Source organism: Mustela putorius, unplaced genomic scaffold, assembly GCF_011764305.1.
Source record: "Mustela putorius furo isolate JIRA1106 unplaced genomic scaffold, ASM1176430v1.1 tig00000095_pilon_pilon_pilon, whole genome shotgun sequence".
NCBI classification, from domain to species: Eukaryota; Metazoa; Chordata; class Mammalia; order Carnivora; family Mustelidae; genus Mustela; species Mustela putorius.
In genome coordinates, this window is record NW_025421280.1 from 21,671,356 (window position 1) to 21,697,547 (window position 26,192).

Sequence of the window (26,192 nt, forward strand, 5' to 3'; positions counted from 1 at the left end):
CCCCACCTCACCCCGTGAGAAAGCAGGTCTGTGCTGAGCCTGGCTCGAATCCAGAGCTGAATCTGAGCATGCCACTGGCCGGTTTGGGAGGAAGGGGGCCCATCCCCACCCTCATCTCAGGGAAGGAGGCAGGAGGGGCTCCCATTACCAGCCACTTCCCGACATCTACCCACTTTCCAAGAGTACCGGGCCCACAGGGATCACGGATACACAACAGAGCTGGTCTGATGTATGATATTTATAAAAGGCAGCCCACTGCCTCTCCACTCCTGCCCCAGAGCAGCCCCTGGGGTGTTCGGCTCCCAGGGGCAGAGACATTCCGGTCCCAGCTTCTTTCTTCTCCCAGAAGTGGAATGTGAGCTATGGCCCAGGCTTGGGGTGGGGGTGGGGGGAGTCCCAGCCTCCCCAGGACTGGTGAAAGGCCAGGGTAGGGGTCCCTTGGGGGTGCCCACACCAGCCTCACACTCAAAAGAACTTGCTGGCTCCAGGTATGGGGGGGGGGCTGCTGCTTCTGGTGACGGGGACGGGAGAAGGAGACAAGAGTAGCCTAGGGCCTGAGTCCAAGTGCCTAAAAGGGGCTTCGGGGACAGAAGTGGAAAAAGGCAAGTGCGCTGAGGGAGATGAGGCCCCAGGGTGCAGACCATGGCCCAGCAGCAAGTGGGGAGATGGCTGCAGGTCTAGGTTCCAGCTCTATGTACCCTACAGGCTGTGTGACCTCAGGAGGCAGCAGCTGGGCCTCAATGTATGCATCTGTGCAAGGTGAACAGAGGCTTGGGGGGGACCTGAGGCAAGAGGGAGGGAGCAAGGGTACAGCCCCACCCTGCTCGCAGCCCATGAATCCCCTATAGTATGGGAGCCCAGCAAGGTAGTGGCCCAAGGGCCCTGGTCCTGGCTCTAGCTAAAACCTTCCATGGAGAGGACATGAGGCAGGGCCCAATGCCATAGTGTTAACCACGTCTTTCTCCTCCCCCTTGTCTGGATGGGAGCAGGGGCTTAAGACTCTGGGCAGGGGTACTTGGACGAGTAGACAGAACAGGATGGGTGTCTCCTCCTAGTGGCTTCCTCCATGCTGGCCGGTCCCTGACACCCAGTCAATGATGATGAAGCTCAAGCTCATGGTCATCAGAAGGAGGCCAAGCACAGCGAAACAAAGTGCCTGTGAGGTCAGGAATCAGAGTCAGGGGTGAGGTCAGGGCAGCCCCCTCAGCCCCACACCAGGCTGCCAACCTCCAGGACCCTCGCACCAAGATTTTGGGGGTGGACTTTGCAGGCTCCCTCTCAGTGGGTATGATGCGGAAGTAGAAGATTGCAGGGAAGATGAAGATGAGGCACGGGGCCGATGTGGCACCTGCAAAGAACGAGGCATGTCCGCACATTGGCTGAGGTCCGGAGGTGGACCCTTCCATGAGATCAAACGTTCCTTATTGTCAGAGTCTCACCTGAAGACTCCCCTTGAGAGCTCTGCCTGATTCTGGAGAGCCTACCAGTCCCTCCCCTTGTTCTCTATCTGGATGGAAAGCTAGTGCTGTTGGCAGTAGAGGAGTCTGTCAGTTAATGAAGCTAGCAAAGAAAAGAGGCAAGCTACGAGATAAAGACAAAGCCCTGAAGATAATGGGCTCCTGGATACAGCTCTTCCTGAAGGTTTTTCTCATTATTTGAGCCAATACATCCTTTCTGCTTAAATCATTTTGAGTCAGATTTCAGATACATAGAATCTCCAGTCCTGTCTATGATATCCATGACACTTGGCCCCCAGGCCTATGTGTTGGTCCCTGCAGTCTTGGGTCTCTGAGTCTCCTGAGTTGGGTCACCCCAAAGATATCTCAGAATTATCTGATCTTCTAGTTCAGAGCCCCAGCTGGGATGGGACAGTGGACAGAACACCAAACCTATAGTCCCATGATCCTAGAGCTAAATCAAGGCCCCCTACTTACCAGCTGTATGGCTCTGCTATTCCCCTAATCATGATGGACCTTAATTTCCTTATATGTGAAATGGGGACAAGACTCAGTGAGATCTTTTGCAGAGGTCCCTGGCACCTGGGCTCCATCCCGTCCCCTAGCAAGGGGAACTGTCTCTGGTTTTGAGCCCTCAGAAAGGATTAGAATAGCCTTAAGGAAAAAAATCTCAGACAGGAAGCCAAGCTGTGCACCTGGCCAGCAGCCATCACTTAAATGTAGGGCATGATCTCAGGAATCTGCCAGGATGTGCAGATAGGAAATTCTATGGGCCAGTACTCTGCCTCTACACACAGCTGGGCCAGACCCTCACCGATAACCCCGAAGATGCCCAGGATGTTAGGAGCGAAGATAACCAGCAGGTTGATGCAAGTGAGCAGGCCAATGGCAATGAGTGTGTGCCGCAGCCAATTGAACTCCTGGTTCTTAAACAGCATCTGCTGGATGGCACGGCGCACCTGGATGGAGGGGTGGGGGGGTGGGAAGAGTCACCAATCTGTCAGCTCCCTCTTGCCCACCCTGCCTTGGTCCTCCTACCCACCCCGGCTCACCGGAAACAGAACGATTGGCACGGTGAGCGTGACCGCTGTGAGCACGGCCACACGCACGCAGAGGATCAGCACGTCAAACGGGTCCACCTTGCTGTAGGTGTGCAGGAGCTCCGACTCCACTCCGTCTGCGGCAGGCAGGGAGGGTGGTCAGCAGCCGGCCCGGGGAGGGGGGTGGGCTCTGAGCCTGGCTTGACCCTGACACTGTGGGGAGTGGCAACAGACTCACCTCCACAGCTGCAGGGCACAATCAGGCAGCGCGCACCTACTTAGCGCCTATAGTATGCAGGGCGCCATGGCTGCCCTGTGCCCCCCAGCCTGGCCTCTGCCTCTGCCCCCATGTTCCAGCCATACCGTAGAAGGTGAGGTAGCCGAAGAGGGCAGCCAGGAAGTACATGACATACATGACGGAGATGGACAGGTTGGAGATGTGCTGCATCTTCCTCTTGGAGGGACTGTGGCAAAGCAGGGGAGGGGACTGGTGCCAAGCTGGGCCACCCCAGAGGTCCCCGTGGGCCCTGGGGTCTCTCTGGCACCACACCCTCACCATTTGGCAGCTGAGGATGTCTCCCTCTTGCCCCCAGTCGCCCTTCAGGGGAGCCATGGAGATGTTTGAAAAAGTGACTTGGCCCCCTTTATTCCCTGTCGGGATCACATTCGTTCTCCCCAAACCAGCTCCAGGGGCCCGCCCACCCCCCCGCCACAGACACCTACTCCTTAAGCTCTGTATAGATGGGCAGCACCTCAGGATGGCAGACGAAGGCAAAGGCCATGATGGGGATGGTGTACGCCGTCTGGGGAGACACAGGGACCAAGTCAGGGCAGGCCACCCCACTCTCAGGGGGCCCACCGTCTCTACCCTGGCCTGTCGGGACCTGGGAGTTGAGTGTGAAGTAGCTTGGGGTGCAGAGGGCTTCGGTCTGGGTCTCAGCCTGCAGTGACGCCTCCTCCTTGGTGACCTCCACGAGGCTGAAGTTGCCTGTGACGTTGGCAAAGTTGAGGGGCAGTGGGCAGGGCACGTGGAACTTCTTGTAAATGACCTGGGTTGCGGGAAGGATGGCAAGATCAGGGCCAGGCTTCATAGAATCACTATGAAGCCACATCTGGGTCAGGGCAGAAGGAGCTGCCTTCTGACCCAGGCTTCCCAGAAAGGCCTGACCCCATGGCCTGACACAGGAGCCCCCCCGCCCCCTCCCCCAGGTGACCTGCCCTCCTCCGCTCCAGCATGGAGGGAGACTCACTGCGATTAGGAAGAACACCATGCAGCTGAGAGAGAAGCCGCTGGAGTAACCCAGGTAGCCTGCAAAGTGGGGAGGGGCTGTGAGACTGGGGTCCCCTCTCAGGCACCCCTCCAACATCCCCCTCCAAGGCCATGGCCTTGCCGCACTCACCAAGCTGCCGCATCAGCGCCAGAGGCAGAATGACGGTGACAGAAACTAGGATCACCAGGTAGTTCCCATTCATGTACCAGTCCCTGCAAGGACAGGAGTGGGGAGCCAACGTCACTCTACTCAGCCTTGGGGGTGGGGGCCTGTCTCCATACCTAATCAGTGCCACCCACCACGGTGCTACTGAGTGACCTCTGAAAAATACTCGCTCAGAGCTCTGAGTCTCCCTTTCCCCATCTGCAAAATGGATGTTCTCTCAGCACTTTCCTGGGCGAGGTAAGGACTTAGGGCACTCGGCTCCTGCTTGGTGATCACCATAGGTAGGGTCACTGCTCTTGTTTTTCTCAGGACACACAGGTCTGGGTCCAGCTTCCCCAGGGAGTGGCCCCCAGGGCCCCAGGGAGGTGGTGTGTGTGGGGGACACTGAATGAAAGAACCAGGCTCTGGGGGTGGGGTGGGACATTTTCCAAGTGGGTCTCAGGGACTTGCCAACTTCCAGTGCCCCTGTGGTCCCTCCTGGCATCTGTATCTTGCATCATCCTGCACCCCACCACCACCAAGGGACGGGGGCATAGAGAATTGAAGGGATAAGGAATGAGACCCTCCTTCCCACGGAAGCCTAAAGGCCAACTCCTTGGGAAAGGTCCCCAGGACTGGGGGTAGGGAGGTGGAGGGGAGGTAGGGGGGACAGGGAAGAATCCTGACTGGTTCCTCCCAGAGCTGCTCTCAAGTTCAAATCCATCTGCTTACCTGGGCTGTGTGGCCAAGGGCAGGGCCTGGCTGTCTTCTCTGTCTCCACCCACAAAACATGGTTGATGCCATTAGTGCTGGCTAAACTGACGATGGGCAACTGGGACACCATGGGCTTAATTTCTTGGTTGGGGGGGGTGGCTAACACCCAAGCCACGGTCAGGAATAGCAGGTGCTTAGAGCTAAGCCCAAGGCTCTCAGGCCCTCCCGTGCTCACAGGCTGGGTCCAGGCCCAGGTGGGGCCCGGCTACCTCAGCCTCGCCCCACCCCTTATCCCAGCTGGCCCTCCTGGGGGATTCCCCTACGTGCTCCCTAAATGAGTGTCCACTGAATCTTAACTCTGCTGGCAGCTCTCTGCCCCTCCAGCAGCCACTTGCAAGCTCGGTCTCATCACTCCCACTAGCCCAGCCTGGGTTCCGGGGGCTGGCAGTACACATGAAGGGGTAGACTGAGGCCTCCCGCCCTCACCCGGCCCCGCCCACCCTGGGGCTCACGAGGTTTGCTCCTCCAGGTTCAGGAAGGTCTGTATGACAAGGGGCAGCTCAGACTTGATGATGTACAGGTAGCTGGACATGGCTGGGGGGAGAGGGGTAGGCAGGCACTGGGCTCAGCCGAAGCAGCCAGCCTTTGGGCTGCCCACCTGCCCGCCGCCTGCCTGTGTCTACCTGCCAACCTCACCTCCAATATTCTGCAGTGTGATGGCTAGGGCTGCTGCCAGCTTCCCAGGGGTCCCAAAGGCCCGGTAGCCCAGCTGCTCATAGGCACGGATGCCTGTGGGCACGAAGAGTCAGAGGAGTCAGGGGTGCTTCCCCCAGTCCCTCCCTCCCTTGCTCCAGGCTGGGTCGGAGGCTCACCCACGATCCCTGAGGACTTAAGCAGCAGGTGGATGGAGTAGCTGGAGAGCAGGGCGACGGCCGTCAGCAGGAACCTGAGGAGGATGGATGAAAGGAAGACATCTAAGTCTGGCAGGGGCGAGGAGCTCTGGGAGGCCAGGGTGTGTGGGTCTGCGACCCAGGTCTCTGGACCCCCAACAGGTCTAGATGCAAGTTCAACAAGCCCCAGCAGTGGTGAACACCTCCCAGTTTGACCCAGGGTGAGCTATGACCCAGAAGGGGCCTCTGAGCACCACCTCCTCATGTTCTTGGAACAAACATGTTTTCTGTTTGGGCAGCAGGGCAGAGCTCCCAGGTAAAGGACGTGTGCCCGCACAAGGCCCGGCCATGGAGGCTTGATCGTCACATGGGAAGGTGGTAGAAGGACTGACTCGGGTCTGTTAGGCTTGTCCTGTGTTTGTAATCTCAGTGGGTTTGCTGGGAAATGAGACCTGTTTGTCTGGCCATGGAGGGTTTTTTTTTTTTTTTTTTTTTTTTAAGCTGTGGTTTGGGTTAAGCCCACTCACTGTAGCCTGGGTCTTGGGATGGGAAACTGGTGGGTCCTGGGAGGTCATGGCTGGTGGTGGCCTGTTTAGGGCTTCTGTCTCCAGAGGGTTCGCTGAGGGGACTTACAGGAAAAGGATGATGCCCGTGTTGGCCATGGCATAGGCGAGCCCCAGGATGCCGCTGCCCATGATGGCATTACTGAGGTTGAACACCGACATCCCAAATGAGGTCTTCCCCTCAAACTGCGGGCACCAGAGTGAAATGGGAGGTTGGCGGCGGGGGGAGTCGGCGAAGCATGGAGGATCTCCCAGTATTTCCCCCCTCACTGCCCCTTAGCCTCCTGCTGCTGCCCCAGAGCCCTTCCTTGCTGCAGGCGTGCTCCTGCTGTATCCCGAGCCCCCCCTGCTGCACCCCGCTCACATCAGTGAAGTGTGTCTCCTTGCTGGGGCTTTTCTGGAGGAAGCCCTCGCCCTCCACGCAGCTCCGTCTGGGGCCCTCAACCCTGCAGGCACAGGCCAGAGCAGGCAGCTCAGCTCTAGTTCTTGCACAGTACCCTGCCCTGCCCCAAGCCATGACCTGGTCCCTCCTCGGCTCACCTCTGGTTGCCTGCTGTGGGGTTGGTGCCTGGGAGCAGCCCCTCCGAGTGTTTGCCATTGGGCACCAGCTCCACCATTTCTGTCTGCAGAGGCGCCTCCATGATCAGGAGCCACAGCCAGGAGTGCTGGCTCTCACAGTGACGTGGAAGTCTGTGAAGTGATGGGTCCCTCTGGTTATCCCTGCTCCTGGGATTCCCACCAGAAGTCTAGAGCCATATTGGCTCTAGACCTTTTGGAAGGTCACTCAGGACTTACCGCCACGTGCAGCTGTGTCTGCTGCTTCCCTGGGCCCTGCTTTTGGGGGAGTAGAACTCAGATACCTGAGTTTTCCAGGACACCCTGAGGGGATGCCCCTAGGCCCGTACCTAGTGCTCCCTGCCTCCCCTGCCTTACATGTCAGCCCAGGCAAGCCCATGGGGGCCTCAGTTTCTCCATCTGTCCAGCAAGGATCAGCTAGATGACCTGAGTTCAGAGCCCAGTGGTGTATGGACCCTAGGATGCTGAGTTCCAGGCATCCAGACCGCACTCTGGGGGTGGGCCCCGGACCAACACCCCCTCCCTGACGTTAATACCGAGAGACGGTTTCCTGTGCTGGCCCTGTGTGCCAGGGGCCTCCTAGCCAACCTAGAATGGCACTGCCCGACGGCTGGAGGCCTCGGGAGAGGGTGAGGGCTGTGGGCCCTGTTCCCAGCCGCCCGGCGGGCACTGCTGGCAGCCGGAACAAAGGCCCTTCTGTGGTCTGAGAGCTGGCGCTGGGAACGGCAGGCGCAAAGGCTACCCCCCCGGAGCCAGGAGGCCTGAGGCGGTGCTGGGTGGCTGGACACCTGGGCCCTGCCCGCCTGGCCTCGAAGGGCCCTCAGGGGGCCTTCCAGGAAATGAGTGTCCCAGGGCCGACTTCTCTGGCCCACACAGGCGTCACCCTCCACACAGCGCTGACCTTATGGCCATGTTCTCCTTTGAACCTCTCCTCCACTGCTAGGGAATACCCCCACCCCTTAGGGGGTCATCATCCAGGAGTGGACCCTTTGAGCAGATTCCCCATTTCCTGGAACCCCAGGCCAGGAACTCAGGGCCTGAGGCTGCTGTAGAGGGGCCTGGGCCACTGGCTCCCTTCCCTGCCCTCAGGGCATGGCTCTGCTCCGTCTGCAAGGAACCAGCTCCCCTCCTTTCCCCTCCACTACCCCTGCCCCCTGCCACATACCTCACTGGCCCCTCTCCCATCACAGGGGCTGGGAGCCACCTACCTCATGCCCAGAAGGTACCTGGACACAGTGCCCCAGGTCTATAAGGACGTCCTAAAGGCCAGAGAGGCCAGCAGGAGAGCTAGGAGCTGAGTGGAGACCAAGGACGGGACAGGACAGCACTGCCATGTAGGTCTGCCAAAACCGAGTCTTTTTTAGGGCTTTATTTTTAAGTAATTGCTACACCCCACATGGAGCTCAAATTTACAACCCCAAGATCGAGAGTTACAGGCTCTACCGACTGAGCCGGGGGGGCACCCCACCAGAGTGTTATCATGATGCCATGGACCCTGTCTGCTTGGGAACGCTGAATGCCCCGCCTCCTCCGGACCTTGATGGTTTCAGGTTTGCTTAGAACGCAGAGCACTAGGGGTCTTAGTACTCAGGGCTATGAGTTGAGATAGGAAGCTGGGTTCAGGCCTCAGGCCCCAGGCACAGAGAACTGACCAGAGGACCAGCCCACCGCTGCCCTAGGCAGTCCCAGGCCAGAGTTCAGATCCCAGGCACCTCGGTCCTGAGGACCCCACACTTGGCATCCTTGGACTCCTTCAACCTTCCTCTCCTTCTCATGCTGGCATCTGAAACTGTCGCACTTCCAGCCCTGCCCACTTAGGACCATGACAATGTGACCAGCTCCTCTCGTGCTCTCCTGCCTTGGCCGAGAGCCCCCGAAGTCAGGCTGTCTTCATGCTCCTGCCCTAAGCCCCACCACCAGCCCCTCTCCAAGGGTCCCACTTGGGTGTGGTGATGCCAGCACCTTATCTCCAGAGTAACTCCAGAGTGCCCCCTGGCTCTCAGCTGGGGTTGCCCTTTTCAGGCCTCCCACCCTGGGCAGGCTGGGACAGGCCCTCAGAGCGTGCTGATTTGGCAGCTTGGACAAAGCACCCTTCTCTGCCTTAATATCCTTCCCTAGCAGCCAGGCACTACCTCCAGGGAGACCACAGCCCATGGCATGGTCATGGCCAAAGTGCGAGTTCCTGTCTCCAGGTTCCCCATCCCCCCAGTAGGACTTAGGCCTGGACTTTCACAACCTGTCTATTACTCACAACCAGTCACTGCTGGGTCTTGGCATGGCTTGAGATTCCAGAGAGGACATGGAATATCCTGCCTTAAGTGGCTTCCAGTCTGGAAAGGACAAAATCCCCAAACATATCCCCCACACTATGGCTCCTATAGTAACTAAATGTAAGCCATACAGTGCTTAAAAGAGGGGAGACAGGGGCACCTGGGTGGCTCAGTGGGTTAAGCCTCTGCCTTCGGCTCGGGTCATGATCTCAGGGTCCTGGGATCGAGTCCCACATTGGGCTCTGCTCAGTGGGGAGCCTGCTTCCTCCTCTCTCTCTCTCTCTCTGCCTGCCTCTCTGCCTACTCACAAGTAGGCAAATAAATAAATAAATTTTTTAAATTTATCTCTGTCAAATAAATAAATAAATAAATTCTTTTAAAAAGGGTAGGGGAGACAGAGGCATCAAGGAAGGCTTCCTGGAGGAGGAGGTGTTGTAACCAGTTCTGAAATCTCAGGAGTCCCAAATCATGGAATAGGAAAAAGTACCTGAAGCAGTGGGCACAGCATGGGCGAAGGTGTGGTGGGAGACAGACTGAAGAAGGTTCCACTGCCATAAACAAAGCTGACAAAGCCTTGAAAGCCAGGTCAAGCATTCTGTACTTCAGGGTAGGGCAGGGCTAAGGGCTGAGAAGCCAGGGTGGAGATGAATGGCCCCCAGCCATTCCCTGAGGCTGGCAGCCCATTTCTGACATTTCCCAGCCCTCAGGCCTATCGCCTAGCATGCCCCTTTGTATCAGGGAATCAGGGTAGACTCAGGGACAGCTTCTGCCTAAAGCAAGCTGCCAGCCAAGTCTGACCTACTGTTGGGACAACCCAGACCAGACATTCGGAGCCTGAGTCCTGGCCTGGCCCTGCCTCACCGTGTGACCATGGGCAGAAAAATCCCCACTCAGGACTGCAGTGTCCTCCTTTCCTCCAGGGTCCCATGAGGTTTGGCAAAGCTGGAGACAGAGCAAGGAGCTTCTCCAAGGCTTTTGTCTTAGACCATGCCATGGGCTCTCAGAGAAGGGTCAGGCTCCAGGGTGGAGAGATCACTGCAACCTTGGGCAGATCATCAGAATGGCATCTGTCGTGGGGGCTGCATGGACTTGGGCAGGAAATCGATGGCCTAGGCCACTGCCCTGGGGCCTGTTTGCTCTGCTGGGAGATAAGGCGAGGCCAGGAGCAATAGGGATAGCGCGGCAGGTAACGCTCGCCCACGCGGACATCACGCTCGCCCACGCGGACATCACGGGGTGAGAATTTGTCAGGCACACCTCGACAGGTGTTGAGTTTGGCTAATTAAAGATTTCGAGGCCCAGGAATCCAGGCCACTGCTTGCATCAGTTGCTGTGGGATACATATCTCTCGGTCCCATGATTCTTGGGGCCACCGCTTTCTTCCCCAGCGTTCAGGGACATTAGTGGGTCTGAAGTAGAGGGCTATCCCCAGGAAGGCATCCACATTGTCCTTCCCTCAGTCCCGCGGCCACATATGCTTAGTAAAGGCACAGACCCCATAGGACTTGCTGCAGCAGCCCTCAGGTTTCTGGGGCACGGGCAGTCCTAACCTCAGCCCAGACCTCGGGCGAGGCAGCTGGCCTGGCTTGTGGGTCCACTGTGGTCATCCCTGGGGGCTCAGGGATGAGGCCTGCCCCCAGGTCCAGCTCAGCCATCCTTATTCCCCTCCTCAGTGAAGACAGGGTGCCCCTCCTACCCCAACACCTCTTGTCCACCTGCTTCTCCAGTCAACACCATCCTAGAACTACTTATCAGTCAACAGGGAAACGGGATTCAATGGATGTGTCTGAGTCATGCGTTCTCAAGGCCCGGCCCCAGGGATTGGTGGGGAGATGATTGCTGAGGTCAGGGACTAGACATAGGGCATATCAGGAAGGTGTTCTGAACATGGGAGAGTGCTAACGCCCTATACACCCCTAGCCCCTCCTCCAGGAGTACAAATCCAGATTTTGACCTCAGTAGACCCAGTCCCTCATCCACTACTCCTTCATTGTCCACAATATTGGGTAAGTAGCTGGTCAAGGCTGGGCTGGTCCTGAGGCGGGGGTGTGCAGGAGGGGGCACATCCAGAGAAAGGAAGGTGGCCCAGAACGCCGATGTGTTGGCAGCACCAATCGCTCCTCGTCTCCGTTCCCTGGCCCTGGTGTCTGGGGTCGGTGCGTCTGTGTTCTGGGCATCCGGAAGTGTCTAGGAGGATCTGAGGGGCCCAGCTGGGGCCGGAAGTTGGACTTTCCTGTGACAGGGTACATTTTCTAGACACTCAACAGCTGTGTAGAGTTGGGCCTACCCCGAGACACCTAGGCCTCTCCTCCCACCCAGCCCAGGACCCTCCGTACTCCCCCAGTGGACGCTGCAGCTGGAACCTCTTGGCTCAAGACTGGGCCAGAGCCAGGAGCAGCCCCCTCCCCCCACGGCCAGCCTGCTGAGAGGGACGTGCAGCCCGAGGCCCAGCTGAGGCAAAGGACAGGACATCACGTGCCTGTGGCCCCCCCAGGGGCAGGGGAGACCCCGAGCCAGCCAGCCCATCCTCCTCCCTCCTGACCCGGAATCCCCTGGAGGCGGCCAAATATTTGGACAGCCGGACTTCTAGCCCCAAGGAAAGCTGGAGCAGGGGCCTGGGGCAGCTCAGGACTCGTTAGAGACCCTGGCAGGGGACGGCTAAAGGCAAGGTCGGGCTGGAGGAGAGGCACCATCCAATGTCAGGCAGAAGCAGAGAGGCAGAGGGAGGGAAGAGAGGACTGGGAAAGAGGAAGAACAGAAAGCACATATGTATGGTACATGTGTCCACGCATACTGATCCAGACAGACAGACAGACAGGGAGGCACAGGGAGAAAGAGAAATGCAGATGGATATAGAGGTACACAAACAGGAAAGTGCACACACATAGAGAGGTGGACAGACATTCAGACAAGGAGACAGAGAGAGAGAGACAAGCAGGGCGGTGAGAGACAGAGTTGGCCAGCCAGCCAGAGATAGCCAAGTGGAAAGAGACAGAGAAACAGGGAGATAACTAGTGAAAGACAGAGAGAACCCCAGAAAGAGTGAGAAGGGAAGAGAGAGCCAGAGGCCCAGGTGAGTGGGCAGCAGGCCCAGCGGGCACCACAAGGACGGCCAGGCAGAAACTGGGGGGGCCCTAAAGAAGGCTGCCATGGCATTTGCGGGTTCCTAAATGGGCAGGTTGGGCCTCTATTAGCTAGGTGCAGGGACATCCGGACGGTGGGACTAAGCCAGTGCACGGCCAGTCCCAGCTGGAAAGACCCCCTTCCCGGTCCAGCGCTTGTCTACCGGGACAATGGAAAAGATACACAGAGGTGACAGTCGATTGAAGTGACCCCCATTCTCAGCAGCCACGCACGTGTGCAGACGTGCCGGCCGAGAGGCTGTGTACAGGACGTGGCCCGCAGAGCGGAAATTCAAAACCAAGCCACCCCAGGCCGCTGACCGGAAAGCCCCTCCTGCCCCAGCAGCTGGTCCTTCCCTTTAGCCCCCAAAGCCCCGCCTGGTCCTCTAGAGTGCACCCCCCACCCCCACATCTGTCCTCTTATCCAGAGTCAAAGGCCAGCTGTCCACCCCCCAGACTGAAGGTGTGTAGAGCACACGGTAGGTGCTCAGTACATGCTGTTAAATGAACAGAACCAGTTCAAGGCCCTTGGCCCGCCCCCAGCCCATCTCAGCCTAGCTCCAAGTGGCCCCTGGCCCCTGGCCATGCGTGTCTACTCTAGACCATGTGCCTGCAGGGCTCCTATTTTCCCACAGCATAGGCTGCACATCCCACCGCAGCTTTCTGCACATACACAGATACCAAACCGACCCTCCCCTGCAGTCAGTCACTCCCCTAAAACATGCTTTCCCCTCTGAATGGGTGCCTGTTTCCACACCCAGCCTGGGCTTTGAGGGTGCCCTCAGTTCAGCTCAAAAACCTTCCCTGGCCCTACCCAGTGACTGTGAACCACCTAGGCTATCTTGTGCCTCTGTTTCTCAGTTTGCTCACAACTCCAAGGCCACCGGCTAGGGCAGCAAGCACCAGGACAGGGGTAATCTGTCATGGTCTGGCCACCTGGAGCCCTGGACTAGGGTGGGGTAGGGGCTGGGGGGTAGTGATGGGGGCCGAAAGAACCAGTACCCAAGAAAGAATGGTTTGAGAAGCCAGTGAATACACGGGCTCAATGAACCCAGGCAGAGTGAAGTTTTGAGACATAGACCCACAACCTATCCAGAGAACCAGCCCCCTGTCCCCAACCCCAAGGGGTCAGAGATTCTCATTTCTGATTCCAGTCATTCCAGCTCTCTTGGAGATGTGCCAGGCTTGGCCTCACCCACCCCTGATTCCTCCCACCTCTGGTGCTTCCTGCAGGAAGACTTCCAAGGTGGTGCAGAACCTCCCCCTCCCAAAATGGAATCGTCTCCAGATCTCTCCAACTTTCTATGCTTCAGAAAGAGAAGCTCTGAGGAATTGTCTTCCTTTCTAGAGGGAACTGAGCTCCCATGCCAGACTGTGTACTTGAAGAGGAAGGGGTGGAAGGTCCAAAGGCTTCTTCCAGGCACAGAACAGTGGCCCAAGGCCGCCACGGAAGGAAGGACAGGACTGGCCGGCTGAAGGAAGGATGGGCCTGGGTCGAGGTGTCCCCCAGGGTGCAAGGTGCAAGGACCTTTGACTTAGTCCCTCTCAGACTTGTCCTAGAGCCTGTACCTGCCTGCGCTCAGGGCTCAGGTCACTGTGGGGGGAGAGGGCGGATTCCCACAGGCCCCGCCCCTGGCCTCCCCCTCCCCGGGTGTAAACAAACGCACGCATTCGCTGTGGCCAATCGAAGGGGCTAATGGAGCGGGGGCGGGCTCCTGCAAACCCAGGCCTCGTCCATTCCCTCCGCGCGTGTGCGTGGCGCCAGCTCTCACACCCCCACCGGGCAATGAGGCGGCGAGGAGCGCGCACAGAGCCCCGCCCTCAGGCCAGAGAGCCACACGCGCCCTGTGCCCGCCGTGCCCGCTGGCCCGGCTGCAAATGGCAGCGGCTCTGGGACCAACATGTGCCCCGCGGCCCCTTAGGCGGCCTGGCCCGATCTGCCCTCAAGCCCCTGCCCAACGCGGCCGGGATAAATATACCCGGACTCCCGGCGTGCCAGCCGGGCAGATTGGGCTGTCAGGCGCCCGTCGGGGCAGCGCTCCAGGGCCCGCTCCCGGCCCCTCTTCGGCCCCCCTCCAGGACCCTCTCCAGCTTGTCCCCGCGGGTCCTGCCTCGGGAAGCCCCTCGCGCACCGCCCGAGCCGGGACAAGGAGTCCTGCGGCCCCAGCCCCAAAGGCTGCTACCTCCTGCTGTCCCGCCTGCCGCGGCCGACAGGCCCCGAGGCGACGAAGTTCCTCCCCGGGGATACCAGCTCCAGCTCGGAGCCGAGCCCTGACTGGCGGGTTCCCGGACCTGAGCCCAGAGCGCGCGGGGTTCCAGCTCTATGGAGGCTGGGGCGCCTGCCCGGGGCAGGGCGAGCGAGGGGAGCTGCCCAGAGCCCGGCTACAGACGGGAAAGTGCACAGTAGGGCTCTGCCCGCCCGGTGCCCTGGGCGGGGGTCGGCGCACCCAGCGGTACCTGGCCCGGCGGGTGGGGGGGACGCACGGCGCTCCGCTCTGGCTGGCGCTGTCCGCTCTGCTCCCGGCTGAGCGCAGCGGCGGGGGATGAAGGGCGCCCGGCCCCGCCCCTGGCCCGCCCCCGGCCCGCCAATCCCAGGCGGCGGGCGGGAGGAGGGGCTGGTCTGGGGAGAGGCGGAGGGGGGGGTCCCGCCAGCTTGGAGCAGAGGGGCAGCCCGAGCGCTAAAGAGCCCCTAGGTAGAAAAGCAGCTGCTCTGAGAGGGGCTTAGCGGAGTGCTGTGGGAGGAAGGCTTCGGTCCGGAGCAGATTCTCTCTGAGTGCCCCTTAACCCCTGAAATGCTCTGCCCTCACCTCCCCGAAGCCAGAAGAGAACAGAGCAGTGCTTAACGTCGGTGAAGGGTGCTCACGGTGGGGAGCTTCAGATTATCAGTCCGACACAAAATGTCTTTTCTGTCTGCCTCACCCTTCCCAAGCAGAGGTGGGATCGGGTAAGGACGGGGGGGCTAACTGCATCAATTCTCCGTCTTCACCCCAGATATTCAGAAGAGACTGAGGCTGGAACAGATAGGGGTAGGGCTTTTGAGATAGGAGGGGAGCACCACCGATGGGCTTGTGATGAGCCTTGCTGGGCTCTCCCTGGCCATGCCCCCCCCCCTTTCCTTATTTCTAAGGAGTAAGAGACAGCTGTGTCTGCCCATGGGAAGTGGGACCCAGGACTTAGTGCCCTAGGGCGTGGGATGAAGGGTTTTAGGCTGTCTTGTTCTTGGCTGGAGGCTCCTATCCCACCCCTGCCTGCTTCCCACCCAAGGCCATGGTGCTCAGAGGTGGGTGTTTGGTGTTAAGGCCCCCCCACCAGGCCTAGCCAGCAGGGAGCTGGGAGAGGCCTTGACCTTGGGGCTGAGCTGGGGGGGCTTCCCAGCACAGCTGTGTCCCTTGCTTCTCAGCCACTGGCTTTGATCCGATTAATCCCATGGCCTCTGCTGTTCCTAGCCAAGCTGGATGTCTCTATGTCATGTCCGTCCCTCTCTTGGTACTGAGGGAATGCCCTCGGAGGACAGGCCTAACCTCTCCTGTGCTCTGGTCTGGGAGTCAGGACTCCTGGATTCTCTTCCTACTGACTCACAGCACTCCCAGAGCCAAGCCCGAGCCTATCTCAGTTTCCCCTTGTGTCACAGGGAAATGGTTCTGTTCTCTCCCCTGGCCTGAGGGGAAGGGATGAAGGGGAAGATGTGAGCCGAGGGCAGGGGACCCTGGCTGGGAGTGTCAGGGCGCTGAGAGGGCTAAAGAGAAAGGCCTTGGGATGGTGTCAATTTCTGAAACCACTCAAGCTCCCACCCTTCTTATGGCTGAAAAATAGGAAGGGACTGGCTTTCCCTCCTGATCTGGGGCTAGTGTAATCCCCAGATCAGAGCTTTCCTTGGTCATGAGGGACCCTAAGTCTCTCAGTCTCCAAAGGGGCTTGAGGACTGCCCATTAGAGAGTCAGTAGGCGAGGAACTGACCAGGTCCGCACCCCCCATCCCCCACCCCCGACCCAGCGACATATATCCTGGATGCTCACTGAAGCCATTTGCAAAAAGGGCTGAGTGCTCTCACTGGCAGTTCCTGAGGGCCCAGACCTGGCATCAAGGTCACCCCAGCATGTGGATGTTGGTTGGGGTCCTCAGTCCTGACAGGAGGAGGAAAGGCCAGCTGAACTGGGCTGGGCTGCTGTGGGTGGCCTGAGGCAGCATGATGTGGGGTCTCTGGGCCAGACCAGTTGTGGCCAGGAGGGGGAGGGGCTGCTGTTTGTTGATGCTAGGTCTGGGCCCCAGCCAGGGCAAACACAGCCCCGAGGCCTTCTTCTCACCGCCCCCCCCTCCCCCCCCCCGCCACCTGCCGAATCTCCCAGCCCAGCCTGTGGTGGCAGGACAGCTGGCAGCCAGGATGGGACTCAGAGCTGCCGGACGCCTTCTCCCGGGGACCAGAGGGAATGTCACTGATGTAACACAGTGGTGGAGGCAGCCACCAGGAGTGGAGGGCCGGGAGGGTGCTTCATCTCAGCCCTCAGCCCAACCCCCACCCCAAGTCCCCCACCTCCAGAAACTCAGACATGGGCCCAAGACGTGGCCAGACACATGAAGCAGAACTTAGGGTCCTAAGATCGCTCAGACTCTCCTTCCAGGGTCCTGTCAGCCCTCTGCTCTCCTCCTCCCTCTTCAGTCATGTCCTCTCAGCCTCCATCTAGGTGGCTTCCTCTCCCCGTGTCACCACCTCCCCTGGCACGGCATCCACATGGTACCCCAGGACCCTTCCCTGACAGTGAGCCCCCATCTTCACCTCCAACCCAGTCATCTCCAGAGCCCAGCGTCTGGGCCCACTGACTTCTCAGATAGTCTGCAGGGCCCTGCCTCACACTCAGCTGGCCTCCTGGACACCCTCCCAACTGGCTTCTTGTCCCAGTTGGCCTCCCCTACCCCACCCGGCTGGCTGCACGTGTTCCTGTTGTTCTCAGAACATGCCAGTCTCTTCCCCTCCCTGACCTTCTGCCCTCCGGGTTCCCCACCCCATCCCACCTCCTCATCAGGCTCTCACTTGTCCTTCTGCACCCCAGAGAGGCGGCCTCTGAACAGCCTGGCCAGCTCTTCCTGTACTTCACGTGGCCCCTCTTGCTATCCCACCACGCAGCCTGTGTCTCCAAGAGCTCCCTCTGGGTTGTCTAGACAGGAAAGCTCCTGCCAGGTTGGAGGGTGCGAATCAGGAAAAGCCTGATGGAGAAGCAACTGGTGGGCTTGGCTCTGCCAAGGGGAAGAAAGGCACATGCCAGGGTGGGGAAGAGAAAGGGCATTCGGATAGAGGAAACAGCCCGACTACAGGAAAACGTGAGTATGAGCGTGCAATTTGCACCAGTAGGTGGTGTGCATGGGGGCAGGACACGTAGCTTGGAGTCATTTTGGGGGGTTTTAAGGCCTCATAGGAGAGGAGGGTTCTCACCTCCATGCCCCAGTGTTGAGGACCCACACCCAGAGCTCCTGACTACACTCTGCCCAGGTTGGTGTCTGGGAGGCTCCTCTTCAGGGACAAGTAGGGGTTTAGTTGGTATAATACGGGGTGTGGAACCCCATGAGGGACCCATAGGCAGACAGTCCCATCTAACCCTCCCCCAGCCTGGGTCCTCAGAGCTGATGACCTCTTGGCTGAGGCCCGCTCCCACAGTTCTGGCATGCCCTCCCTCTCTCCCGAGATCTGGCCCCCAGCTTCTCTGGCCACTGAAGCGGCTTAATGAGCCCAGGTCACGTGGGTTATGCTACTGCCTGTAGGGAGGGCCCGAGCCCCTAGTGGCCACCCGACCAGGCCCTGACGTCAGCGGCATTAACCGTCCACCAGGCTTGTCTAATCTCTGGTCTGTGGCCGGGCCAGGTTAGTCCTGCCAGAGCCAGAGCTGAAGGCCGGGAGGGCCCTCGAGGGCACCTTGAGGTTGCAGGTCAGGCAGGGATGCTGGTGAGTGGGGGTGCCCACAGTAAATGACCCTTACCTACAAGACTAGGGTGTGGCCCCTATGCTGCCTTGGTCTGGCTCTGATCCCCTGCCCTCAAGGGTGACTCAGGCATTGAACACCCATTGACTCTGCTCCTTAGGGTGTAATTATACATGCGGTGAGTGGGGCCTGAGTGGGGCCGGGGGGGAGGGCCTCCAAGCTGGGGGACTCGACCCCGCTCCCCCACCCCGCCCCGCCCCCAGACCCCAGCATATCTGTGGCCCTAGGCAGGGCAAGCCCCAGCCCATGGGATCCAGGAATCCCAGTCCTGAATCCCCCGACCCTGGGGTCAGAACTGTCTGTGGAGGGGACTCCCTGGAGGGTGGGGTCCAGCCCCTGTCCGGTGTATGGGCTTCTCTCTGCCCAGACTCAGGAAGGCTGGGGAGCTCATTACTTTTCTTCCAAGGCAAGATGACTGTGTGGAAGACCCCATTAGCCCACCTCTCCTTACAGCCTCCTCCCTTCCAAGTCTACCACTCCCAGCTCCTCAAAGCCTCTGGTCTTCCGCCTTGCCTCTCCCCACTAAATCCTGAACTGACTCCCCTCACTCTAGTAAACTGCTCTGTCAGCGGGTCCTTAGTGGAGGTGAGCAGCCTAGCTCAGCCAGGCCCAAGACCACCTGGGGAGGGTCCGAACCCTAGCCTCCCCTCGGGCCCAAGCCCCATCCCCTTCTCTGGCCTCTGACCAGCACCAGCATGGCTGAGTTCCCTAACCCACCCCAGGTCCCTCTAGCACCACATTGTGCTCAGGCCTGGGCTCCCTCACTCCCCCTTTCTCCATCTCACTTCCGCTCACAGCTCTGCCCTCCTCCTTCTGCTAGGACATAGCATGGAGTCCCCAGTACTGCTGCTCTCTGCCATCATACCCTTTCACACTGGCCCCCAGAGGAAAAACATGTGTGCCCCTACATACCTGTTTTCATGAAAATAAATTTTTTTCATGAAAAATCTTAATGATTTTTTTTCCAGAAACAAGAATTTTAAAATATTATTGATCATTTTATTTCCATTAAAGCCAGGAAAAGAAGATTATAAATTGTTTCAGATATAGACAAAATAGCTAAGCTTAAAATAATGTTGAGTTTGAATATATCTACTTTCAAATCTTTTTTTCAACTAATTTAATAGTCTATTAAAAATTTTACCATTAAAAATACATAAAAACATATATAGGAATGGATATTTTCCTTCTGCTTTGGGCTCTAATATATAGCTCAGCAGAGTTCTCTTGGATCTTGTCTTTATTTAAAATTTTCATATTTTGTTCATCATGGGTTTTTTGCAGTGATTTGTTTGTTTCTTTTTTTTTTTTTTTTGAGTAGGTCATGGGACTTGAACTCACAACCCTGAGATCAAGAGTCACATGTTCCACAGACTGAGCCAGCCAGACTCCCCTGCAGTAATTTTGAATTTAAAAAGTACTGCGTTAATAAATTCTTTATCTTGATTACTGAACTTTTTGGCACCACCTTACATTTTGCACCCCAGGTGAGTGCCTCTTTTGCTTCACCCTAATCCCAGCCCTGCTATTAGGTCCTAGCTTTAAGGGCCTCCAAGACCCATTAGCTTCTGGAGGAAGCCAGGCCCTCGGGCTGGCACTTGGCACCTGCCCATTGTCTCCCCACCCCATGTCCCCTTTGCCTGCTCTTGCCCTATTGAGCTATGGCCCACAAGCCCTCGTTTCTGGGCCTTTTACCCCCTACTCTCCCTGACAGAATAAGCTTCTACCTCAGAACTCCGTCTTGATCCAAGATTATCCCTGTGAACGTTTCTCATGGCTCCTTTCCCCTTAAAGCTCTCTCCTGAGAGGCCCCAGTTGGTCCCATGCCCCCGGGAGCGCTCCTGCCATGCCAGGCCAGGTTCTTCTCCCTGGAAGTTTCCATCTTCCCATTGAAGTCCAGCCCAGCACTGGGCACTTCATAAATGCCCATGACTCGTGACAATGAACGCTTTTCCCTTCCCCACAAGAAAGGACAGCTGGGGCCTGATGCGAAGGTTTATTGCTGAGTCTGCATCTACCTGAGGGGAGTGTGGACTGTCCTCTGGCCTTGAGAGATGGAAGCCCCTGTCCTTGACTTAGCATAAGTCCTGGCTCACGGGCCCCAGCGAGGACTTGGGGCTTGATGAGGAACTGGGAGCAGGGGTACAGGGACATGGGCCTCTGTCCCTGACAAAATTTGGACATGGCCTTCAGCTTTTCCTGCCAGGGAATGGGCCCTGAAAGGAAAGGATGAGAGAAGTTGCTGGCAGGGATGGGAGAATTACCTGGGTTTGCTTGTGCCCCCACCTGAGGAAGACCCCTCTGGGCCCAACCTGGGCCTCAGTCATGTCCCAAATCCTCTGCCTGGAGCTGATCGATGGAGCTGGACTCTGCCCCCAGCCACCCCTCAGGACAGTTTGACCATTGGCCACAGCGGGTGTCAACAGTACCCTCCCTCAACAGACCATCCCCTTGGCTGGCTGGCCTGAAGTGCTGTGGGTGGGTGGGGGTGAGGTAGGACATGGATCGGGTGTCCAAGGATGGAGGGCGCAGAGCATGTGGGGGAGGGAGACAGGGGGTTACTCGGAGCCTGCTGTGTGGGGAAGGGTCCAGCTTAAATCTCTTTCTGACACCCAGGGGCTCCCAGGCATGCCCCCCACTCACTAATTCATTCATGTGGGAGCCGCATAGGCCTGAGTGGCTTGGACTTTGGACCCCTGAAGCTACTGAGAGGGAGTCACTGGCCACTGGGTAGACAGGTGCCAGACTTGTCACATGGAGGTAGTAAGGCTGGAATGGGCTGATGGTAAGCAGCAGGCCTGCTTGGAGGAGGGATCTCTGCCTGCCCCTCGCTCTTCCTGAACCTTGGAGGGAGGGCTGTTTGCTGAACCCAGACCCACCAGGTGAGTCATGGGCCCCCTGGGGAGAGAGACCTGCTGGAGATTGGTCAGTTGGGCACTGCTGAGTCACTGTGAGCTCTAGCTGTCCCAAGTCCTGCCTGTTCCTAGCTGGGGCTGGCTGTGGTGGGTCCTGGAGGCCAGTGCCGCCAGGCCGTGAAGGGCAGCAGTGGGGTTGGGGGCACTGGGCTCTGGGAGACACGGGGGAGGGTCAGGGCCTCAAGGCTAGTGGGGCTCAGGGTTTTGGGTGTGTGGCTGGTGGGACCACAGGCTGGGGTCCAGGAGTTCAGGGGGGTTGTGCTGATAGGCTCCTGTGGGCTAGGGCTACAAGGTGGCTAGGGCTACAGGGTGTCAGGGACACACATGAGTTCAGGCACCTGTCAACAGAGAAAAGGAAGCAAGTCAACACATCCTGAGCTCCAAAATAATTGGCCATAGGCCAAGAGGCACTGTTGAGGTGGGCTTGTAAGCAAGGACACCAGAGGGATGGGGCAGAGTCAGAAGGGATTAGGTGAGTGGGCCTTGTGTCCCTGGAGGGCAGGGTGGCGGTGGGGCAGTGGCATGGAGCCTGAGGGGCCAAGGTGGGGCCTGGGAATTGGGGGTTGGCACCAGCCACCAGCCGCGTGGGATGGGTCTGGAGAGCTGGCGCAGGACCAGATGACCTAGGGTGGGGTCTGCCGCAGTGAGGTGGGGTGGAGAGCTGGGGATGGAGTGTGAGGTATTGAGACCAAGGGGCAAGACAGGGGAGTATCCCAGCCCACGAGGAGCCTACCTCAAAAGAGGCCGCAGTCTTTGAGGTTTTCTTTGATGATGATGTCTGTGACTGCGTCGAAGACGAACTTGACGTTCTGTGTGTCAGTAGCGCAAGTCATATGGGAATAGATCTCCTTCACGTCGCGGCGCATGTTGAGCTCGAGGAACTGCACCTTGATGTAGTTGCCCGCGTCCTCGTACGTGTTGGGCCCTGTCAGGGAAAGGGGTGCTCTCCCTCGGTGTCCCCACTCCGTCCGCGGCGGGAGAAGCGCAGGCCCGGATGACGGGGTTGGGGCGCCGCCTGGCGGTCAGGCGGCGGGGAGGGGGTTCTCACCGTCGTAATCCGGGAAGCAGATGCTGAGATGCGCCTTTTTTATCTTCTCTGAGAAAACGTCCTTCTTGTTGAGGAAGAGCACAATGGACGTGGTGGCGAAGTAGCGGTGGTTGCAGATGCTGTTGAACAGGTGCAGGCTCTCGTGCATGCGGTTCTGAGGAGGACAGAAGCTGTCGGGCACCGGGTTGTGGGGGGGCACGGGCTGCCGTCCCCCTGGGGCCGGGGCCCACAGGCTCCGGGGCACCCGGGGCCATCCTGCTGACAGCCAGCTCCAAGTCAGCTTCCCCCACGGTCCCCCTCAGCGAGGCTGCTGGCTGTCTTGTGTCCTCGTTCCGACTGTTCTGGAACGAGTGTCCGCTCTCAGACCCTTCCCGCTCCCGCAGCACTGTCTCCAGCTTTCCCTGGAAACACTCAGGCCCTGCTTGGCACCCACCACTTCGTCGTCCTCCACCAGCACCATGTCGTAGGCGCTCAGTGCCGCGATGAAGATGATGCAGGTCACACCCTCGAAGCAATGGATCCACTTCTTGCGCTCTGAGCGCTGCCCGCCCACGTCGAACATCCTGGGGAGCAGTTGGGGCCTGAACCCGCGCTTGGAACGCCATGGACGCGCCCACAGGCATCCGCTTGCCCCCTAATGCTGGCCGGGGGGCACTCGGATGGGACTGGAGTGTGGGGTGTCTGAGGACGGGCAGGGTCTCTTTGGGACAGGGCCTCTAACAGGGTCTGGGGGCGCTGCACTTGCAGCCACAGCCCCTGAGGGAGGGCCAGGGCGCCGGTGTGGGGTTGTACCGGAAGTGGAGGTCCTTGAAGGAGAACTGCGTCTCGATGATGCCTGTGGTCTTGACACGGGAGCGCAGCACGTCCTGCTCAGTGGGCACGTAGCCCGGGGTGACCAGGCGCTCCAGGTCCGAGAGGTAGCTGCCGGAGACCGCGGGGTGTGGGTGGGTGTGGTGGAGGGGCATGGTAGGACCCCGCCCGCACCCCCGCGCCCTGCCTGCGCTCTCACTAGCCCGCCGAGTCGTTGAGCTGGTACTCAGAGGCGCGTTCGAAGCAGGCCTGGATCCCCGAGTCCTTCCACAGTCGCTGGATGATGTCCGACATCTCCTTGGGCATCGTCCCCTCTTCGATGGTGTCCGCCATGTGCATCAGCTTCCGGGCGTCGTCCTGAGGGTGGGGTGGGAGTTGGTGGTGGTGACCGTGGACTTGAGCCCAGTCTCATGCCTCGAGTCCCCAGAGGCCCCGCTCAGCCAGTCTCCTTGCACACCTGGCGGGCAGAGTCTCCATACTGGATGTTGAGTGTGGTCATGGCGCGCACGATGGCGAGGATGGACTGCAGCGTGTTGCCGTAGATGATGGCGATGAACTCGAGGCACTCTTCTAACGAGTACCCATCCTGGTGGATGATCCTGTGGCCAGGGTGAGCCGGGTCAAGGCCCAGTGGACAGGTGGGGAAGGACAGGCCCCGTGGGTGTGCCCACCCTCAGGGACCTCAGAATAGGCAAGGACACTCACTTCATCTGCTTGACAATGGTGCTCTTCCCGGACTCACCCGCGCCTGAAAGGGAAGCTCCGCCTCAGAGCTGCGCTTACCACACCTCCCTACAACCCTCCCCCCCCACACCCCCTACCCCTCGCGCCCCGCCCCCCCGCAACCGGGCTTGGAAGATGGGGACCGGCAGACTCAAGGCAGGTACCAGTCCAAACCCCAGTTCCACCTGTTTGCCCCACCCCCCACCCCAAAGCAAGGTCCCGACACCCTGGAGGAAACACATTTGTAAATGCCAGGAGTGAGGAGGGGCTGACAAGGGCAATCAACGACCTCAGCTGTGTTGGGGAGCCTCCAAGACCCCTGGCATTTCCATTCTTGGTTGTTCTGAAACCAAAATAAGGAGAACCTGGAGCGCCACACCGTGGAATATTCTGGTACTGCATGCATAGGATTATTTGAGCCGGGTCAACCCCCGCTTTTCAGGGGTTGTAGGGAGGGGAGTGTCTCCTAGAGGCTCAGAGGGAATTAGGGCCTTTGAGTGGGGGAGAAGACAGAGCTGACAGCCCCTCTGAGCCTGCTCTCGCCAGGGCTTTGGGTACAGTTAATGGGATTTTTGGCTTAGTCTCTGTCTCCCTGGGGTGCTCTGGCTTGGTCTCTCTGCCCACATCCAGATGCCTGACTGGGTCCTGGAGAGCCTGGGGTGGGACCTGCACTGCCTCTCAAAGCTGCTCCTTCTTCCCCTTGTGGAAGGTAGTGACCTGGAGGCACTGCCTCAGTCCCACCTCTCCTCACCTCCCATGGGACCAAGTGCTTGGCTTTATCTATTCTCCCGGGGTCTTAGTAGCTCTAAAGAGGGACACCCTCTTTAGGTTTGCCCACAACAAAGCTCTGGAATCTAAGGGCCGTTGTTTGTGGATCTGGATGGTGCTAAAGGATGCCCACGCCCAGGAGGACTGTTACCTCCTTCTTCCAAGGAAGCAGCCCTATTGTAGGGCTCCCAAGGAAGCCCCTTGTTCCTGACCCCTGCCCACCAGGGCTTCTCCAGAGGGGAGGGTGCCTAAGTCAGGGCCCCCTGGAGAGGGGTTCCACCGGATACCCAGCTTTGGGGAGTCAGAGTACTGCCCACCAGGGCCAGGGCTCCCACTCAGTTCCCTGACCTTAGGATCATTCTGCTTCCCAAGTAACTCATTTCACAGAAGAGCTACCTGCCTGTCCCCCACCCCTGCCTGCGACCTGGTGGCAGCCCCCCCACCTGGACCCACACCCATACCCAGAAGCAGCAGTTTCACGGTTCGAGCATCCTTCTCAGCATCTTCTTTGAGCTTCTTTTCCAGCTCCCTTGAGTGCTTCTCCTCAGCACTAGCCCCAGCCCCCATGGTCCTAGCAGCAGGTGAACAGGGTGGTTGGCTGGTTCTTCTAGATGGAGGGGATCCCCAGAGCCGGGCGAGCCGGGCTCAGGTCTCCCAACACCCTTCTGACCCCAGGACTGGCAATCGACTGGCTTTCCACAGACCTGTGCAGGCCTGGTGGGGCTGCTTAGTGGGATTTGGGGGCCAGGGGTTCCCAAGAGCCAATGAGAGACAAGGACAGGTGAAGCCAGCTCAGCCCCCAGCCCTTCTAATCAGGCTGGCGTGGCCCCAATCCCTCAGCTGCTGACTCTGCACCCCTCTCAATGAGCCCCAACCCTCTAGGAAAGACCATGGAGACAGTCCAGCCCCTGTACCAGAGCAGGGAGACTGGTTCCACAGGGTCCAGACTTAGAAGGGGGAGAATAGGACCCTGAACCCCTGGTGGGGGCAGGGAGGCGGGGCTGGGAGCAGGGAAGAGAGGGAGAAGCAAGCATGGAGCACCTGGGCCAGGCCCAGCACTGGACTCAACACAACTCTCTATTTTCTTTTTTTTTAATTTTTAAAAAAAATTTAATTTTTAATTTTTTTATAAACATATAATATATTTTTATCCCCAGGGGTACAGGTCCGTGAATTGCCAGGTTTACACACTTCACAGCACTCACCATAGCACATGCCCTCCCCAATGTCCATAACCGCACACCCCCTCCCAACTCCCCTCCCCCAGCAACCCTCAGTTTGTTATGGTAGGGCGCCTGGGTGGCTCAGTGGGTTGGGCCGCTGCCTTCGGCTCAGGTCATCATCTCGGGGTCCTGGGATCGAGTCCCGCGTTGGGCTCTCTGCTCAGCAGGGAGCCTGCTTCTTTTCCTCTCTCTGCCTGCCTCTCTACCTACTTGTGATCTCTATCAAATAAATAAATAAAATCTTAAAAAAAAAAAAAGAGTCACTTATGGTTTGTCTCCCCCCAATCCCATCTTGTTTCATTTATTCTTCTCCTACCCCCTTAAGCCCCCCATGTTGCATCTCCACTTCCTCATATCAGGGAGATCACATGATAGTTGTCTTTCTCTGATTGACTTATTTCGCTAAGCATGATACCCTCTAGTTCCATCCATGTCATTGCAAATGGCAAGATTTCATTTCTTTTGATGGCTGCATAGTATTCCCCATTGTATATATATACCACATCTTCTTTATCCATTCATCTGTTGATGGACATCTGGGTTCCTTCCATAGTTTGGCTATTATAGACATTGCTGCTATAAACATTCAGGTGCACGTGTCCCTTTGGATCACTACTTTATATCTTTAGGGTAAATACCCAGTAGTACTGCTCTCTATTTTGTAAGCTCACACGGGCCCTGGTGAA

The 26,192-nt window shown here is 58.4% G+C and overlaps 2 protein-coding genes and 1 long non-coding RNA gene across 4 annotated transcripts; 1 reads left to right on the forward strand and 2 right to left on the reverse strand.

The window, feature by feature from the left end:
- Positions 1–220: 220 nt before the first annotated feature.
- Positions 221–14,601, reverse strand: SLC38A3 (solute carrier family 38 member 3). 2 transcript variants are annotated; one of them, XM_013060754.2, is made up of 17 exons: positions 14,505–14,601; positions 6,620–6,769; positions 6,444–6,525; positions 6,150–6,265; positions 5,499–5,572; positions 5,323–5,415; positions 5,139–5,220; positions 4,645–4,683; positions 3,898–3,980; positions 3,748–3,806; positions 3,382–3,546; positions 3,221–3,300; positions 2,861–2,961; positions 2,510–2,634; positions 2,272–2,416; positions 1,245–1,348; positions 221–1,156 (listed from the first exon to the last, which is right to left on the reverse strand). In XM_013060754.2, the coding sequence occupies exons 2-17, from the start codon at positions 6,718–6,720 to the stop codon at positions 1,052–1,054; spliced, it is 1,554 nt and encodes a 517-aa protein (XP_012916208.1). In that variant the 5' UTR covers positions 6,721–6,769; positions 14,505–14,601; the 3' UTR covers positions 221–1,051. The 2 variants fall into 2 exon arrangements, with proteins under 2 accessions (XP_012916208.1, XP_004760650.1); XM_004760593.3 differs by lacking the exon at positions 4,645–4,683.
- A 5,878-nt stretch (positions 14,602–20,479) lies between these two features.
- On the forward strand, positions 20,480–24,750 carry LOC106006614. The gene is made up of 3 exons (XR_001180808.2): positions 20,480–20,901; positions 22,036–22,112; positions 22,366–24,750. It is a non-coding gene; the product is annotated as an uncharacterized LOC106006614 (long non-coding RNA).
- Positions 21,306–24,850, reverse strand: GNAT1 (G protein subunit alpha transducin 1). Its single transcript, XM_004760594.3, has 8 exons — positions 24,745–24,850; positions 23,498–23,540; positions 23,250–23,391; positions 22,992–23,149; positions 22,775–22,903; positions 22,416–22,545; positions 21,983–22,136; positions 21,306–21,859 (listed from the first exon to the last, which is right to left on the reverse strand). Exons 1-8 carry the CDS (start codon positions 24,848–24,850, stop codon positions 21,669–21,671), a joined length of 1,053 nt encoding a protein of 350 aa, XP_004760651.1. The 3' UTR covers positions 21,306–21,668.
- Positions 24,851–26,192: the final 1,342 nt, after the last annotated feature.

What these genes read in the sequence shown, in the direction of transcription:
- GNAT1 (XM_004760594.3), bottom strand. Translation starts at nt 24,850, where the DNA reads ATGGGGGCTGGGGCTAGTGCTGAGGAGAAGCACTCAAGGGAGCTGGAA. An exon ending in CGTGAAACTGCTGCTTCTGG is followed by an intron (nt 23,541 to 24,744) that starts GTATGGGTGTGG and finishes CTTCCCTTTCAG; the next exon opens with GCGCGGGTGAGTCCGGGAAG. An exon ending in ATGGAGACTCTGCCCGCCAG is followed by an intron (nt 23,150 to 23,249) that starts GTGTGCAAGGAG and finishes CCCCACCCTCAG; the next exon opens with GACGACGCCCGGAAGCTGAT.
- SLC38A3 (XM_013060754.2), bottom strand. Translation starts at nt 6,720, where the DNA reads ATGGAGGCGCCTCTGCAGACAGAAATGGTGGAGCTGGTGCCCAATGGC. An exon ending in GGCGCTGATGCGGCAGCTTG is followed by an intron (nt 3,807 to 3,897) that starts GTGAGTGCGGCA and finishes CCCACTTTGCAG; the next exon opens with GCTACCTGGGTTACTCCAGC. An exon ending in ATCTATACAGAGCTTAAGGA is followed by an intron (nt 2,962 to 3,220) that starts GTAGGTGTCTGT and finishes GCTTTGCCACAG; the next exon opens with TCCCTCCAAGAGGAAGATGC.